General features: G+C 41.8%; 1 protein-coding gene across 1 annotated transcript; it reads right to left on the reverse strand.

Annotated features, from left to right (window-relative positions):
* Positions 1 to 318: 318 nt before the first annotated feature.
* LOC141733083 (zinc finger and BTB domain-containing protein 8A-like) lies at positions 319 to 7140 on the reverse strand. Its single transcript, XM_074562884.1, has 4 exons — positions 6846 to 7140; positions 4713 to 5680; positions 3978 to 4147; positions 319 to 3573 (listed from the first exon to the last, which is right to left on the reverse strand). The coding sequence occupies exons 2-4, from the start codon at positions 5650 to 5652 to the stop codon at positions 3241 to 3243; spliced, it is 1443 nt and encodes a 480-aa protein (XP_074418985.1). The 5' UTR covers positions 5653 to 5680; positions 6846 to 7140; the 3' UTR covers positions 319 to 3240.
* Between the last annotated feature and the right edge of the window lie 7172 nt (positions 7141 to 14312).

Below are 14312 nucleotides of genomic sequence, written 5' to 3' on the forward strand. Positions count from 1 at the left end.
GTGTGATTTGGATGTGCAGAGACAGGACAGAAACAATCTGAACGGATCGGTATTAGCAGAATTCAATACAGTTCTATACAGCCTTCTCTAGCATTTAAAGATAAAATCAGGTGTGCTACTTGTGACTTGTCAAAGTTCAAGAAGCAACACATTCCAGTAAGTTATTGTTAAGTAAATTAAATTCTGTGGGAACAACCCTGGATGGTCTTTGCTTTCCTCCTGGAAAAGAGTGAAAATGTTACTTCTGCTAATGAGTGGTGTGTGATCCTGACAGGAGTATGAAAAAGACAAATCATCAGAGGCAATGCAAGGAGATGAAAAAAAAAAAACAAATAGGATTTCATTTAGAGAAAAACAAGAAAAATATATGACTGGCTATGTAAAATGAAGGACATAGAAAATATAAGGCACTTAACATTTATCTTATCTTGCAATACAAAAATAAGGAACAACAACTGAAATTAAGGCAACAAATGTAAAAATGGTAACCTTTTTAAAATACAAAACGTAATTGACCTGTTGGAATTGCAGTCTTGACCTAAAAATCCAAGCTTAATAAGATACTTCTAAAATGACTACAGATACCTAGTTATGCTACTGAGAATAACAATAATGCATACAAACAGTGAAAACCCTTGTTTGCCAGGCAAATCAACAATTAATCTGCCTATATTTAAAGAGTAAATGTCTTCATATGGAAAGATTGTTCCATTTGCTCATTATAGCCACTTCACGTCTTTTTCTGAAGCATCTGGTCCTCCGTATTCTTAGATGTACAGTATCTAATTAGATTGAGTATTGATCCCAAAATCCTTTGCTTCCAAAAACGCCCCCAAGTATACAGAAACACTTAATAGTCTCACCTTTACAGTTGGCAATTAAGATTTCAGGCCTAGAGTGGCACTTTATTTCCCGCTCCCATCAATCCATCCCCAAACACACACACAGACTAATCCCAGCCCCTTTCTATTCTGGGACAGCAGGCACTCATACCTAGAATTTATTGCGCATACTGTTTAAAGGGAAAAGAAAAAATCTATTAAATTTGATTTCAGCAAGCATTTTCTCTTGAAATTTGATCTAAGTCATTCCATATTCTTTTATATATTTCTTTGTTCTATATCTGATTAGTTAAGGTTGCTCAGGTATATTTCTCAGCCATTTAATACGCATTTTAGGAGTAATCACCTCCAAGAAACTAACCAGCTGTTTTCACATCAAGTCTGTTTTGTGGACTGCTGACCAAAGTGTAACATAAAATCGAGGCAAGTGTAAGCCTTGTTTGGAAAATATGTTTTCATATGGGTCATGAGAAAGTTTTGGTAAGTTCCCCACTTCCGTCCCCCTCCCCAAGTTGAGGCCAATGCACAATAATTTTTGTAGGAACAATAAAATACCGCTTCTCATCTCCTTAGAACATACAAGCAGGCTGCTTCTTGACAGCCCTGCATGTTTGAGAGGAAGGACACTTAATGCTTACAGCGTGAGCTGAGTAGGAAGCGCTGGAGCTGCCATTTAAGAGACATGTAGGCTGGCCATCTGCAGCCTGGAATGAAAATGCCACACTCTCTGGTAATGATGATACTAATAAGGCTATACAGTTTTTACACAAATAAAAATAAAGTAGTGAATTTTAGCTGTCCCTGGGAAAGAGATTATATAGTATATATATGGGATTGTTCTGTAATTCATCCCAGGTTTCAGCCAAACATGCTTACAAAGTCATAAAAAAGAAAAAAAAAGTTTTCTAAGCCTATACCCATTGAGTTCAATGATCACAGGATGAAGACTGTATTAATACTCCGGCCTGTCCGAGAAAACGCAGAGTAAAAGCATATTTCTGTTCCTCTCCTGTTTACAGTGCTGGTTAAGATAAACTCACTAAGTAACAAAACAAACTGGCTTCTTCTGTTACAGAAGTAAACTTTCTCCGCTATTAGTCATCTCATCTCTTGTAGTCTAATTGTAGGTAAAATTACACAGATATCATGTCTAGAATTTCCAGTACATCTTGTTCTCGTTGGTGTGTAGTACAGACTGAAAAAGGTTAAAGTTACGTTCTCTTGGTGACCAAATGACTTTGGGAATATATCAATTGATAATGACTCCATCTTAAAACTCATCAGTTTAAATTGAGTACAGGTCAATACAAACAAGAGTAGTCAATGGTTTCAGATGGAAAATCTCATCAGTTCCATTTCTAATGATACCGTATATATACTGTACAAATTGTTCTGCCACTGCTATTGGCAAATAAAACGGGGGACAAAGACAGAAAACAACAGCTAAAGTAACCTCATAAGGATTGTTTCCTTCACGTTGGCATGGAGAAGCTGACACTGCCATTGGCAATGCTGCAGATGCAGGGCTACCAGTCACATCAGTCTGGCACTTTTGAGAGGTTTACAAAAAAAAAAAAGAGACAGTATTTTACTAGAGCTTATTAGAACATAGCCCAGTCTTGAGTTCCCAATTTTCAGAATGAATAAAACATCTATTGGCATCAGTTAATGATCCATATTTGTAATCATTTTCTCTCTGATGTGTTGACTAGGACTAACGTTCATGTGTTTATTTTCTTGTAAAGAAACACGTCTTGAATGAATGATCTGCTAAAGATTCTCCTTATTCTAATAAATTTTACAACAAAGTGCTTTTCCAGACAAATGTGCTAAAACATTTTTATATGCTTTTCCTTAATTAGCTGCCTTTTTTCCTTATTATAATATGAAGACTTCCTGAAATTTCGTGGAAGATTATCTTCATTTCTGAATACTGAAGAGAGGTTTTCTTTATATTCTGGTGCAGGGGGTGTTTATACTTTGTTTATCGCCAGATGATATTTCTTATAAAAGCCACGTCTCTACAAGTTTAAAAGGTGGGCAATTTACAGTGCCGTGTGACTTTTTTTTTTTAAGTATTCAGACCTCACTCCCTTGAAAGAGGTTTTCAGAAGTGACCCATTGTCTACTATAAAAAGTTATCTATGTAGTTTTTCAGTTTCCTCATTCATCCGTTTTTTCATTTAAGGATGGATTATTTCTAATGAGGTGAAGTATGAGTATTCTGATAACAAAACTCAGAATGGGCTCAATGGCACGTCCATAAATACATGCAAGTCTGGACCTGTTCAAGAGAAACCAGTGTGTCTCTGTATGGTAATAACAGGCTGGTGGAGGGCTTACGGTCAAGACAGTACATTCTCCCTCTTACACGGAATTCCTAATGCTTGTATTGCAACTACCTAATATTTGGCTTTACTTCCTTTTCATCTGCTTCATCCTCACTGTCATCAACTTGCTGAATGACCAAGTCGGTTGACCCATCCTCCACAATCTCCACATCAGATCTGTTGTCTTCCCCGTAATGCCACCTGGAATCCTTATCCCCATCTTGTGGAAATTCAAGGGGTGCTTCAGCCTCCAAGTCAATGCGAATACTGTCTATGCCAGCTTCAGCCAAACACTCGTTACAGAGTCTGTAACGTCTTGTCCCCTCTTGGACCACTTGTCCTGTTAGCTCAGTCACGTGGCGTTTACACTTTCTGCAGATAGGCTTACAAGCCTGATGAATCTGGGGAAATCGAAATGAATAAATTTGATAATGCATGCACAAAGAAGTGTTTTTTAAGATGACAAAAAGTAGGGCTGGAGTAGCATCAAATGGTAGCATTAATTCATTTTGAGAGACAGTCATCAAACGTTAAAAATGAAACAATCCCAGGCGCTGTAATTGCCCACTTAAGCTCTATTACAGGACTTGCATAGAGCAGTACCTTTGCAAGCCATCAATTAACAAATAAATCCATCCCCTTTCATACAAATTATGCTTCAAATTGACTTCAACAAAACCAGATTAATTTTCTATTACCTCTTCTTTACGGGAGTCGATATATCAACCAGATACACTTGTTCTGTGTTTAATTATACTGAGACATTTACACATAACCAAATCATGCAGTTAGTAAAAATACATACTGTTCGAAAATGGCTACTTAGGTGATCTAGCCTGCTAAATCTTTTCCCACATGCCTCACAAGGGTAAGGGCGCTCTCCCGTGTGACAGCGAAGGTGACGCTTTAGGTCTGCTTTTCTTTTCACCACATGAGTGCAGAATGGGCACTTGAACCTCATCCTGGGCAGATCATCTGTTAGAAAATAATACAATTAAAAAAATTAATTCATAACATCTCTAGTCATGTAATGCTCTAGGAACAGGCATTCTGTGAGCAGAAAAACAAATTTTTATTTTTTTTTTTTAATTAAATAAATTTAAATAAATAAAAATTAAATTTAATTTTTAAATTAAATAAATTTAAATAAAATTAAATAAATTATTTATTTATTTATTTAAAAAAATATTATCATAGGTCTTTTCAAGCACAAAGATCTTGTGTGTTCCTGTAAGTTACATGGGAGTGCAACAAAGGAAAAGGAGTGGACTGTTAGCTATATTAAACTGAGATTAAAAATATCCCAGAAGATCATGACTTAAATTTGCAAGATGAAGCTGTAGAGACACTAAAGATTATGTATTTGAAAGGCTATTCACAATTTTCAAAAAATGAGAGTTAAACTTTCCAAACTTATATTTCTGGACAATACAGATGTCTTTTTGGCAATTGTACACTGCTCAGTAAAGTACATTTCTCATGGGCAGTGCAGACGATTCACAGATGGCTGTGCACCCTCAGCATTAAAACCAACTCTTACCTTCAGCCCAGCTTCCCATGACACCTAGAATGGAGGGCATGCTCGCATACTGCTCCTCTGCCTTTGAAGACTTCAATTTACTGGAAGAACGGGGCGATTCATGCTCCTGCTGTGACACAGTCAAACTCCTCGGCATCACGTCAGACCCCTGGCCATACTGGTATCCCACGTGAGGAGATTCAACTTCTGTGTCGATCTGAACTTGCTCCTCTGACTGAGCAATGTGGCCAGTGGGCTCGGCAGCCCTCTCCTCCAGTTTGCTTGATTTATAGTGAGGAATGTCAGAAGGCTGCTGTAGTCCCAGGTGCCGGGATTTCTTTACGGAATCCTGCCTTTGCTCATGTTTGGACAGCTGCTGCTGGGCATTTCTTTGGGAAGTTGGATAGTAGCTGAAATTGCTCCAAGTGTTTCCACCCATCATACATGTCCCTTGATCTGGGCTTAAGTGCGAATGCGGGGGGCTGCTTTCTGCCCTCCAGCCTGTGCTGTACAAGCAGGATCGGTCCACGCCGTTGGAGCTGACATCTTTGTCTGACAGACTGAAGTAGCGATCCTTCTCCTTCTCACTGATGTCCAGCGATGACTTAATGAATGTTTTACACACACTGATAACATCGGTCATCTGCAGATAGCTCGCAGCCGACATGACTTCAATGACATTCTGACCCGTGAGAGAGAGTTTGCCTGAATACACAAAATCTAGAATAACTGTAAACGTGTCAGGAGAAAACGCCTGGAAAGTTGCTGTTGTCGGCTGGCTCGTCTCCTTCGAGCTCTGCGAAAGGAGCATTTTGAAATAGCCGCTGCTTGCAAACAGCACATTGCGATGTGCTTTAAAGACCTTCCCCTCTACCAGGATATTGCAGTCGCAGAATAAGTCTTGCCTGCGCTGCTCATTTAGTTGCTGCAAGAGGTGAAACTGGTGAGAAGAAATCTCCATTCCAAAAAAGATTAAATGAAGCGTTGCTCTGAAAAATAAAAAAAATAATTAGACTCTTGACTTCAGCGTCGTGCAACTCAGCCAAAGATGTCAGACCCAATTTTATGGATATCTTTACAAATAATCTTATTTATTTAAATCTATAAATATATTTAAATTACAGCATGCACAACCATGCATTCTATTCTCAAGATGAAAAAAGTGATGAAAAAGCCAAATAAAGCAGTACAGGTTATTTGGCAGAGAGGCGTGTGCTGCAGCGAGGAGCATCTCCTCCCTAGGGATGCAGGACACGATGTGTGCGACCCGCCGCCAGCTCCCAGCCTTCACCCGTTCTCCAACGCGACCCGGCGCCTTCCAGCCGCCGCGGCCGAGCACCTCGGCCGTGCCTTCAGCCGCCGATACCGCATCGCCCCGCTCTGCCCGGGCTGCCCCCCTCCCCGCCGAAGGGACCAGAAACGGGACGCGGCGGCGGAGCCCCGGCGGCCGCAGCCCGCCCGGCCCGGGCTCCCCCGGCATTGGCGGCGGCCGCCGTCACTCACCCGCCCGGCCGGCCGAATTGGTCGCTCGGTCACCGGGAGCCCGGGACGCCCGACGGCGCCGGATCCGCCCGCCAAGGCGCGGAGGTACCTCCCGGCTCCGCGGGCAGCCGCCCCCGCTCCCGCCACCGCAGCGCCCGCCCGCGCCCCGGCTGGCTGCCCGCTCCCCTCCGCCGGGCCGGGCCGAGCAGAGCCGGGCCGGGCGCGCAGCCCGGAGCCGCCCGCCTTCGCCCACCCCCGGCTGCCGCCCCGCCGGAGCTCCCCGCCACGCTGCCGCCGCCCGCGGCCGGGCGCCGGAGGTGGCCCGAGCCGCTCCCGCCCGGCCGCCCGCAGCCTCCCCGCGCCCCGGCCGCCCCCTGCGCGGCCCCTCTGGCCGCGCACCCGCCGCCCGCTCCTGCTCCCGCGCAGCCCTTTGTTGCCGCGCCCGGGGCTGCAAATGGCGCCCGCGGAGGACGCTGTGCAGCCCCGGGAACCGTCGGCTCCGAGGGGCAGCTGCCAGCGGGCCGCCGCGCACGGACCCCGGCGGCCCCGGGGACTGTGTCGCCCGGGGAAGTCCCTCGCTGTCCCTCGCAGCAAGGCTGGCAGCGGGGCCGTTTCCACCCCGAAATCCCAGCGCCCTGTCTGGCCTGCCGGCGTGCGAGAGCCCCCACTCACCGGCTGGGTCCTGCGGGCGGCTGCCGCCGAGCCGAGAGGAGCGGGCGGTGGATGCGGGGTCCCCGGCCCCGCGTCGGGGCTGGCCGTGGCTGAAGGCGACGCGCGGGTCCCGCAGCCCCGAGCCCTGGAAGCCCGAACGTGAGAGAAACAAAAGGTATTTGCTGACGTGGGCGTTGGACAGAGACGCCCGAGGGCTGGGGACACAATTAAAGGGGCAATGCACCGATTGCAGGCGCAGCCCAGCGGCTTCCTCCGCCTGATCGCCCTGCAGTCGGGGCTGCTCGCCTCTTCCCACACCCACATGCTGCCCGGGAGGGGATGCGATGCCCTAGATGCTTCCTCCTCACACCTTTATCTATAGCGGGGGCTTTGATGACCCAAATCTTTCTTTAACGCTCCTGCAGCTCCTCAAAAGGAGACGTAACATTTTTTTTCCCTGTTCATATCTGTTATCTTCTGAGAAAAACAGGCCTGAAGTCCTAGTACCTGAACCTCTCACCTTCTCTCACTCAAAGTTTGCTATCTTTCTCCTTCCTCGTCTTGCCACCAGGATCTTTTTTGTGCTTTTGACACCCCACTTATTTCTCAGAAATATTTGTTTTCCCATGAGAGCCACTCTGCCTTAGCCATATCCTTTGTGTCCTTTTTAGCCTCCCTTTCTGTGAACTTAAGACGTTCCATCTTGAAACAATTTACGCTCCTTTCCCCGCTATAGCAAAATGGGAAAGACATCTAAAGACGTTGATAGGTAGAAACATTCTCCCGGTATATCATATACATTTATTCATATTCAACTTATATGCATTTATATTGTAACAATATTTTTCACCAGCTTAATTCCCCCTTTTTCATAAACATCCATAGTTTTATAGATTCCATGTCCTTTCAAATGCAGGCAACACTTTTAAAATCTTTCATGAGACCCATTCTGCTTGCGTAAGACTCCACTCTGTACCTGACCAGCTTAAATTAATCATTCTTGAACATGGAAGTGATTGGAATTTACACAGTATTTCGCATGGATCTTTTCAGTCCACTGGGCAATGGTGTTAATTATCAACTGAAAACGTTGCGATCTGATGTACCTACAACAGACCAGCCCCTTTCAGCCATGTCACATTGCTGCTCCGTGGTCATCCTCTGTCCTCTGATCAGTGTCACCTGCAAATCTCATGTAATTCATATTGCTTTTACATCACTGTCTGAAGGGTGTATTGGCAGAACTGATTCCGAAGTCAGCCCAGAGGACAATTAGCATCTTTGTCCTCCTCGTTCCCCTTTCAGGGTAAGGCAACACAACCCTGGCACCCAGCTTCTCACCGCTCTTACCGTTAATTAATAGCACACAGCTGCATGTTGAATGCTGTGTGCAGCCCCAGGTCACCCATTTCAGAGCGTATACAGGAACCTGCAACAGTTCAGAGAGGGAAAAGTGAAACGATAAAGGTCTGGCAGGGCATTCATTCCTCTGAAGTTTGATTTTGCCTGTCAGTTCAACTAGGTAGCACCTCTTTTTATATAACAGTCTACATATTTTTTTCAGATCCATGCCCAACTTATTTCATCTGCTGAAAACTTCCTTTTGAAAAGAACTATTTGTAGGTATTTGTTCTGTTTGACTTCGCTGACTTCTCAGGGAATCGGTACTTTCACTTGTGTATCGGAGAATGCTCTGCTTGATAGTATGTTCTATCAGTATTAATAGGACCTCGAGCATTCTCCATCTGCTAGGAACAGGTAATAGAATTTAAAAAGTAGGAAAAAAAATGCAGTGATATCTAGAGTAGCTTAATTAGACTTTTTAAAGATGTTGCAAGTGCTTTTCTCAGAATACTTCAGAAACCTCACCCATAAGTCTGCGCAGTGCAGCCAGGAACCGCCACGGAACAGACTTCGGTTTTCTCATGCGTAGGGACTGATTTTGTCTTGTTTTGCACAATAATACATCACAAACAATCCACTGATTCTAGAAATGTATTTAGTTGTTTAATCTAGTCCTTTGTTTTGTATTTCTAAATTTTAGCGTTACTGTTTCTAGCCAAGAAAGTTCCATCTGAAGTTGAGATATTGTTTGGAGAGTTTATCCAATGGGAATAAACTTGGCAACTATGTAGAGGAGGTGCCTCTCACAGCCACAGGAGGAGTGTTGCAAAGCAAGACTAACAGTCTGCTTTTTAGAGAACAGTTTATAAATTACTTTAAAAAAATGACATTGTTAGTGCCGATACAAAAATTATTAACATAAATGTTGCATTGTCTTATTTGGGTTTTGGTAATGAAATATAATTAACAGTAACATCAGTTAAAAGATTTCAGTTTTCCTTAAAATAAATGTTTCTGAAAAATCACAGACTTCAGTTATGGTATATTTTCTGACTTCAAATATATAGTGATATTTCTTGCCAAAGGCAACTCAAGAGCGTATACTAGAAAAAATGAAGTACCATAGTTCAAAGACTGACACGCGTTGATTCACAGGATTAATTTGTTGGGAGTTGCAATGCATTTTTCCCAAGTGTGTGAGTAAAGTAACATGCATTTACCAAGGGTTTTATTTTAGATTTTAAAAATATAAATAAAATTATTTCCTATTTCTACCATTGAAGAAATAGCTGCAGTTTTTTTCCACTGGATCAGAAACTTACCGTACTTGGGGAATTAATTAGTTGTGGGGGTTTTTTTTTGCGCTGGATCTAAAAATGCATTTAATGAGAAAATATGAACAGCAGGAATTTTAATCCACACTCTTGCAAAAATTGTTGCTTTTAAAATCGTGTTACACCTCTTCAAAGAAAAGTAATTTTCTGAGAACATTTTGTTTGTTTAAAAGCTTTTGAGAAACTTTATATGACATAAAGACACGTATTTTTTCAGTAGTTCATAGGTGAGTTGCTAATCGTTCCATGGCAGGAAACTTTTCAGCGTTGCAGGACCTAACGCCTTGAGGAATACAAAGCATGCAAGATAAGACCATATCCCTGTCGTAACGAAAGAGCTTTTTAAGTTGTGCAAGCATGGTCTAGAGATAGGGGGACCGTAAGCAAGACACCAGAAACGAATGAAGACTGAGATTACAATTTCATCTAATGCACTCCCAGCTTATTTGACTTTAGCTCGTTTGCCTCTGCATCATTTTTACTGTCATCAGTTTTCTCCATGATGGAGCCAGTGGACTAACCCGTGATTTCTGTAGTTCGGTTGTCTTCACAAAGATCCCGAGCCGCATCCTGATTCTCTTCTGGTACAAATATAAATGCTTGTTCAGCCTCCAGGTCACCAGGAGATCACTTCATTTTTCAAAATGAGAAGGAAATCGTAACACACTGTCCTAAAATGTCGAGTACAGGGAGGAATCTTCCATCTGCCAGTATACACCTGCCAGGAACGGAGCAGGCCATCTTCTGAACCGCGTTTACAGCTTGGGCAAAGTCTGAGGTTTGACAGTGGTGTTAAGAGAGGCAGCAGCTGCCCGAGCATCTCAGCATAACTTGTCAGTGGCTTCACCTATACTACCCAAATTCCTAACCCTGTACCAAAGGAATTATATTAAATACTTGTTAGTCGTATTCTTATCTTTGACCCAGCTTCCCTCAGCACCTGAAATTGTGCCATATTTGCATACAGCTCATCTGTGTTGATGACTTAGGCCTTGATCTAAACATTGATTGTCCCCGAATCATTCGCAAGCTTTTGACGGCCTCTCATCTCCCTTGAGTGCCCTGCACTCCTGCTTTCCTCCTCCCACCGAGAGTCCTTGGCACCAAGGATAGTGACAGCCCGGTGGCCCTTGGAGACAAGGAGACAAGACAAGTGCTTCAGTGCCCCACATCTTTCATGTAAAAAATGAAAAAATGTGTACTTACTGTGAGATTAGTATTTATTTAATGTTTTCTGTTCTTCAACTATAAAAGAACCAGACTACATACAACAATATAAACATATATAGTACATATACAATTTAACATACGGTAAAGACAAATTCAGTAAAGCACCACTGTAGAAAAAACATTACAAAAGCACTTAAAGATTTGATCCCCAGCCCTTAAAAAGGGTAAATTGCCTATATGGTGGTGATGCACGTTAGTTCTCACTTTGGTTTAATTTGTTTTTTCCACCCTGACACACACACTCACAGATCTCCACATCAGGACAGGAACACTCGCCGATGCGGCAGCTCGTGGTGACACGTCAGTGCAACTGCGCTAGTACTGGTCTGCAGAAAACGCCCAGTTATTGAATCTGGAAGGGTCTGCTGTGTTCATACTGCTACCCGGCTTTACTCGGAACTGTCATTGAACGCTGCCAAGCTAGCTTTTGTAAAATACTCTCCAGACCCACAATTCAAACTTTACGCAAGCTTTTTCCCACATAGAACTTTGGTCCCAAATACCCATGGAAGCAGAGCAGCGGGTGTCAGTCCCTTCTTCCACTCCCTAGCACACCTTTCTCATCAAAATTGTCTCCTTAACACTGGATACTGTTTCTTCTTCTTCTTTTTTATTTTTAAAGTACCCTTATTTTACTTTACTGGAGCACTTTAAAAAGTCATAATCTGCTATGTTTAAAAGTTCATTAAACAACAAAAGAAGACTTAAAACAGTAAAAAATGTAAAACAAGATGGACATTCAGAGAAAGCTGAGATAACTGAATTTCATATACGTCCGATTCAGATGGTACAAATGAAAATGTTATTGTACCAATTAGTATTTTAGGACAATTTACTTTTGATTGAACTACTCCCCCGACCTGTCTGGAGGTAGTGGCAACATTCGCACATTGGTTTTCAAAAGTGAAAAAACATCTTCCTCTCCTGCCTCAACAAATACACAGTGTCTTGTTTAACAGTACAGTGCGATTACTGTACTGGCTTTCGCCTGGACAGATCCTGGAATGGGCTTGGAGATTTACAAAGGTCTCTGAATCCACCCATAAATCCACCTGCATGATGGTGTCTAAAATAAGCGGGTTCTAAAATCAGGGCATCTCCCCAAAGTGTTAACTCTTGTTTAGTTTAGTGAGCATTCTTGTTTGCAGTTTCATACAGGAGGAGAGAAGAATCCTCCAAGTCTCCAAAGACTGAGGTATTCAAAATTATTTGTGATCTAGAAATAGCTGTTATTGCTACCAATAGCTGTTAATTACCAACAAAAGATGTCTGTCTTGTATTAGAAACATGAAAGACTACAAGAAGAAAACAATTTCAAAGCAAGCTTCCTATTTTTGTTTGAGTAATACACACTGTTTTGGGTCAGAGCTCACCTACCTTAGTTATTAACAACTAAACAAGACAGAATTTGAAAAATCAGTAGCACGGCCATTGGCTCTCAACCCCAAAAGAAGCCGGCAGCTAAACATTAATCTAAGCCTTGCCACTGAAGAACTGTAAGAATGTCTAAGACCTGACTTGGTTTCTAATTCTGCAAAACTCTCAATGTATGTTTAAATTTTACCCTTGTAACTAGTCCAATGATCAATGGGACCGGTCATGTGTCTCTGAGTCTTCATAGGACTTAGCTGGTTATGCTAAAAGCATGTAAGAATGTACAGAGTCATATATTTTGACAGTTAAAATATTTTGCATCTCAATTGGCAGTCCAAAGTTTAAAGCCCAGTATCTTGCCTTTGGATATTTGGGGATGGCATTTAAAGTCGCTGTGTACGGCCTGCTGTTTTGAGAGGGATTTTTTTGGAGGGGGGGAAAAGGGTGGTGTTTGTTTTTTTTCTTTTTAATTTACTAGTATTCAGACACTTCCCTATAACCATTTAATAAACACCAAAAAAGTTGTTACATTCACTGGTTGTGTTTTACTAAAAGTGCTGCGCTGACCTGCACGGCAGAGACGATGACATCCTATCTGTAACGCCAGACCTGAAAGCAGCTCTGTGTGGGCACGTGTGCCACACGCATGGGTAGAAATGGAGCCGCTGGTGAGGTTTTAACAACTTCATGCCCTTTATATTCTTATACACGTTACTAATATTTCTAGATATGTAGAAAATCTGAATTTCAAACAATCCAACAAAAGGCAAAAAACAGGCTTGTCTTCAGTTATTTGGTTGACATGTTAACAGCGGCCCTTAAGAGAAGAAATGCAGTTTTTATGTGCACGTTAAAGGGCACTGTCAACTTAAGCTGGATCCAAAAATCTTTAACAAAAATGTTTAAAAAAAAACCCTCAATAATAAACAAGTTTTGAAATATGAATAATTCCCAGGCACTTCTGAAACAAGCGTGTACACCAAAAGATCCCAATAAAATAAAAGTGAACGGATTTCACTGTTCGAATGAAAACAGTGAAAAGACAGGGGTTATTACATTTTTCATTGATTCAGGATATTCTTAATCAACAGGTAAATACAGGTTTTAAATATCATCGTCTGTAAAAGCAGGTTTAAAAAAGCCTGTGTGAAATATCCATTGTCATTCAGAATTAACCTACAAAGAATATTTGGGAGTCCGTTCCCCCCACCCGCATACATTTTATTGTAGGCATTTGACAGCATTTTCTTCTAGCTAGGATCAGTGAGCTTTTCCCAGTTGCACAGATTTTTCTCACCCAGCATGAAAAATGAAAAGCTTTAAAAAGAGTTTAAAAAGTTAAGATGATTATAAAACTACAAAAAACTGTTAAGGAAACAAAGCCCGTGTTAATAATATAAAAGATTTTTTTAAAAAACCACCAGCTGGCTGGGTTTTAAGTTGACAGCATCCTTTTAATCCTTTCCTACCAAGACTCTTGCTTGCAAAGTGTCTGTTGCCAGCAATGGATATATTCATTTTTAATTCCCAGAAATTGAAATGTGAGCCTTAATCTAGACACTCTCAGGTTTACTCAGTCAACTTTTGAACAGTAAAAAAAAAATCAAAGCAACCCTCTCAGAGAGTTTTATTTTCTAGACAATCAAAAAGCTCCAGAATGCTCCAATATCCACAAATATAGTTCAGTCACTTCTACAAATAAGGTTCGGTTTATAAGAATTTGTCATTTAAACTGGACTAAGGGACTTCAGTTATGAAACTGCCTTACAAAACATCAGTAAATTAAATAACCACATTTGGAAGATTTACAAGGTCTTGCACCAAGAGGTTAAATGCACTACGAATACCAGTGCAGCATGTATTCCCTTCGTGAAATACAGTGCAATTATGTGCAAAAGTACGTTAAAACGTATACTCCTAAACAAAGTCAATTACGTAGCGCTAAGACTTTAAGATACGTAGTCTGCACGGCCTTTAAAAAACTTTGAGAAAGAGATTATATTAGAAATAACATCTCTAAAACATGATTTTTGATTCTTCATTAAGCACCATATGAATATTTTAAAACGGCTACATCATTTTCTCAAAGCTTGTAGAGGCTGAATCTACAGTGGAAGATTTCAGGAAAAACATCCAAAAAACTAAGCGGAAAGCACAGCAAACAGATTTACATGGACAGGTGGTCACAAGAACATGGATAAACTAC

This window comes from Larus michahellis, chromosome 19 (genome assembly GCF_964199755.1).
Source record: "Larus michahellis chromosome 19, bLarMic1.1, whole genome shotgun sequence".
Classification (NCBI taxonomy): domain Eukaryota; kingdom Metazoa; phylum Chordata; class Aves; order Charadriiformes; family Laridae; genus Larus; species Larus michahellis.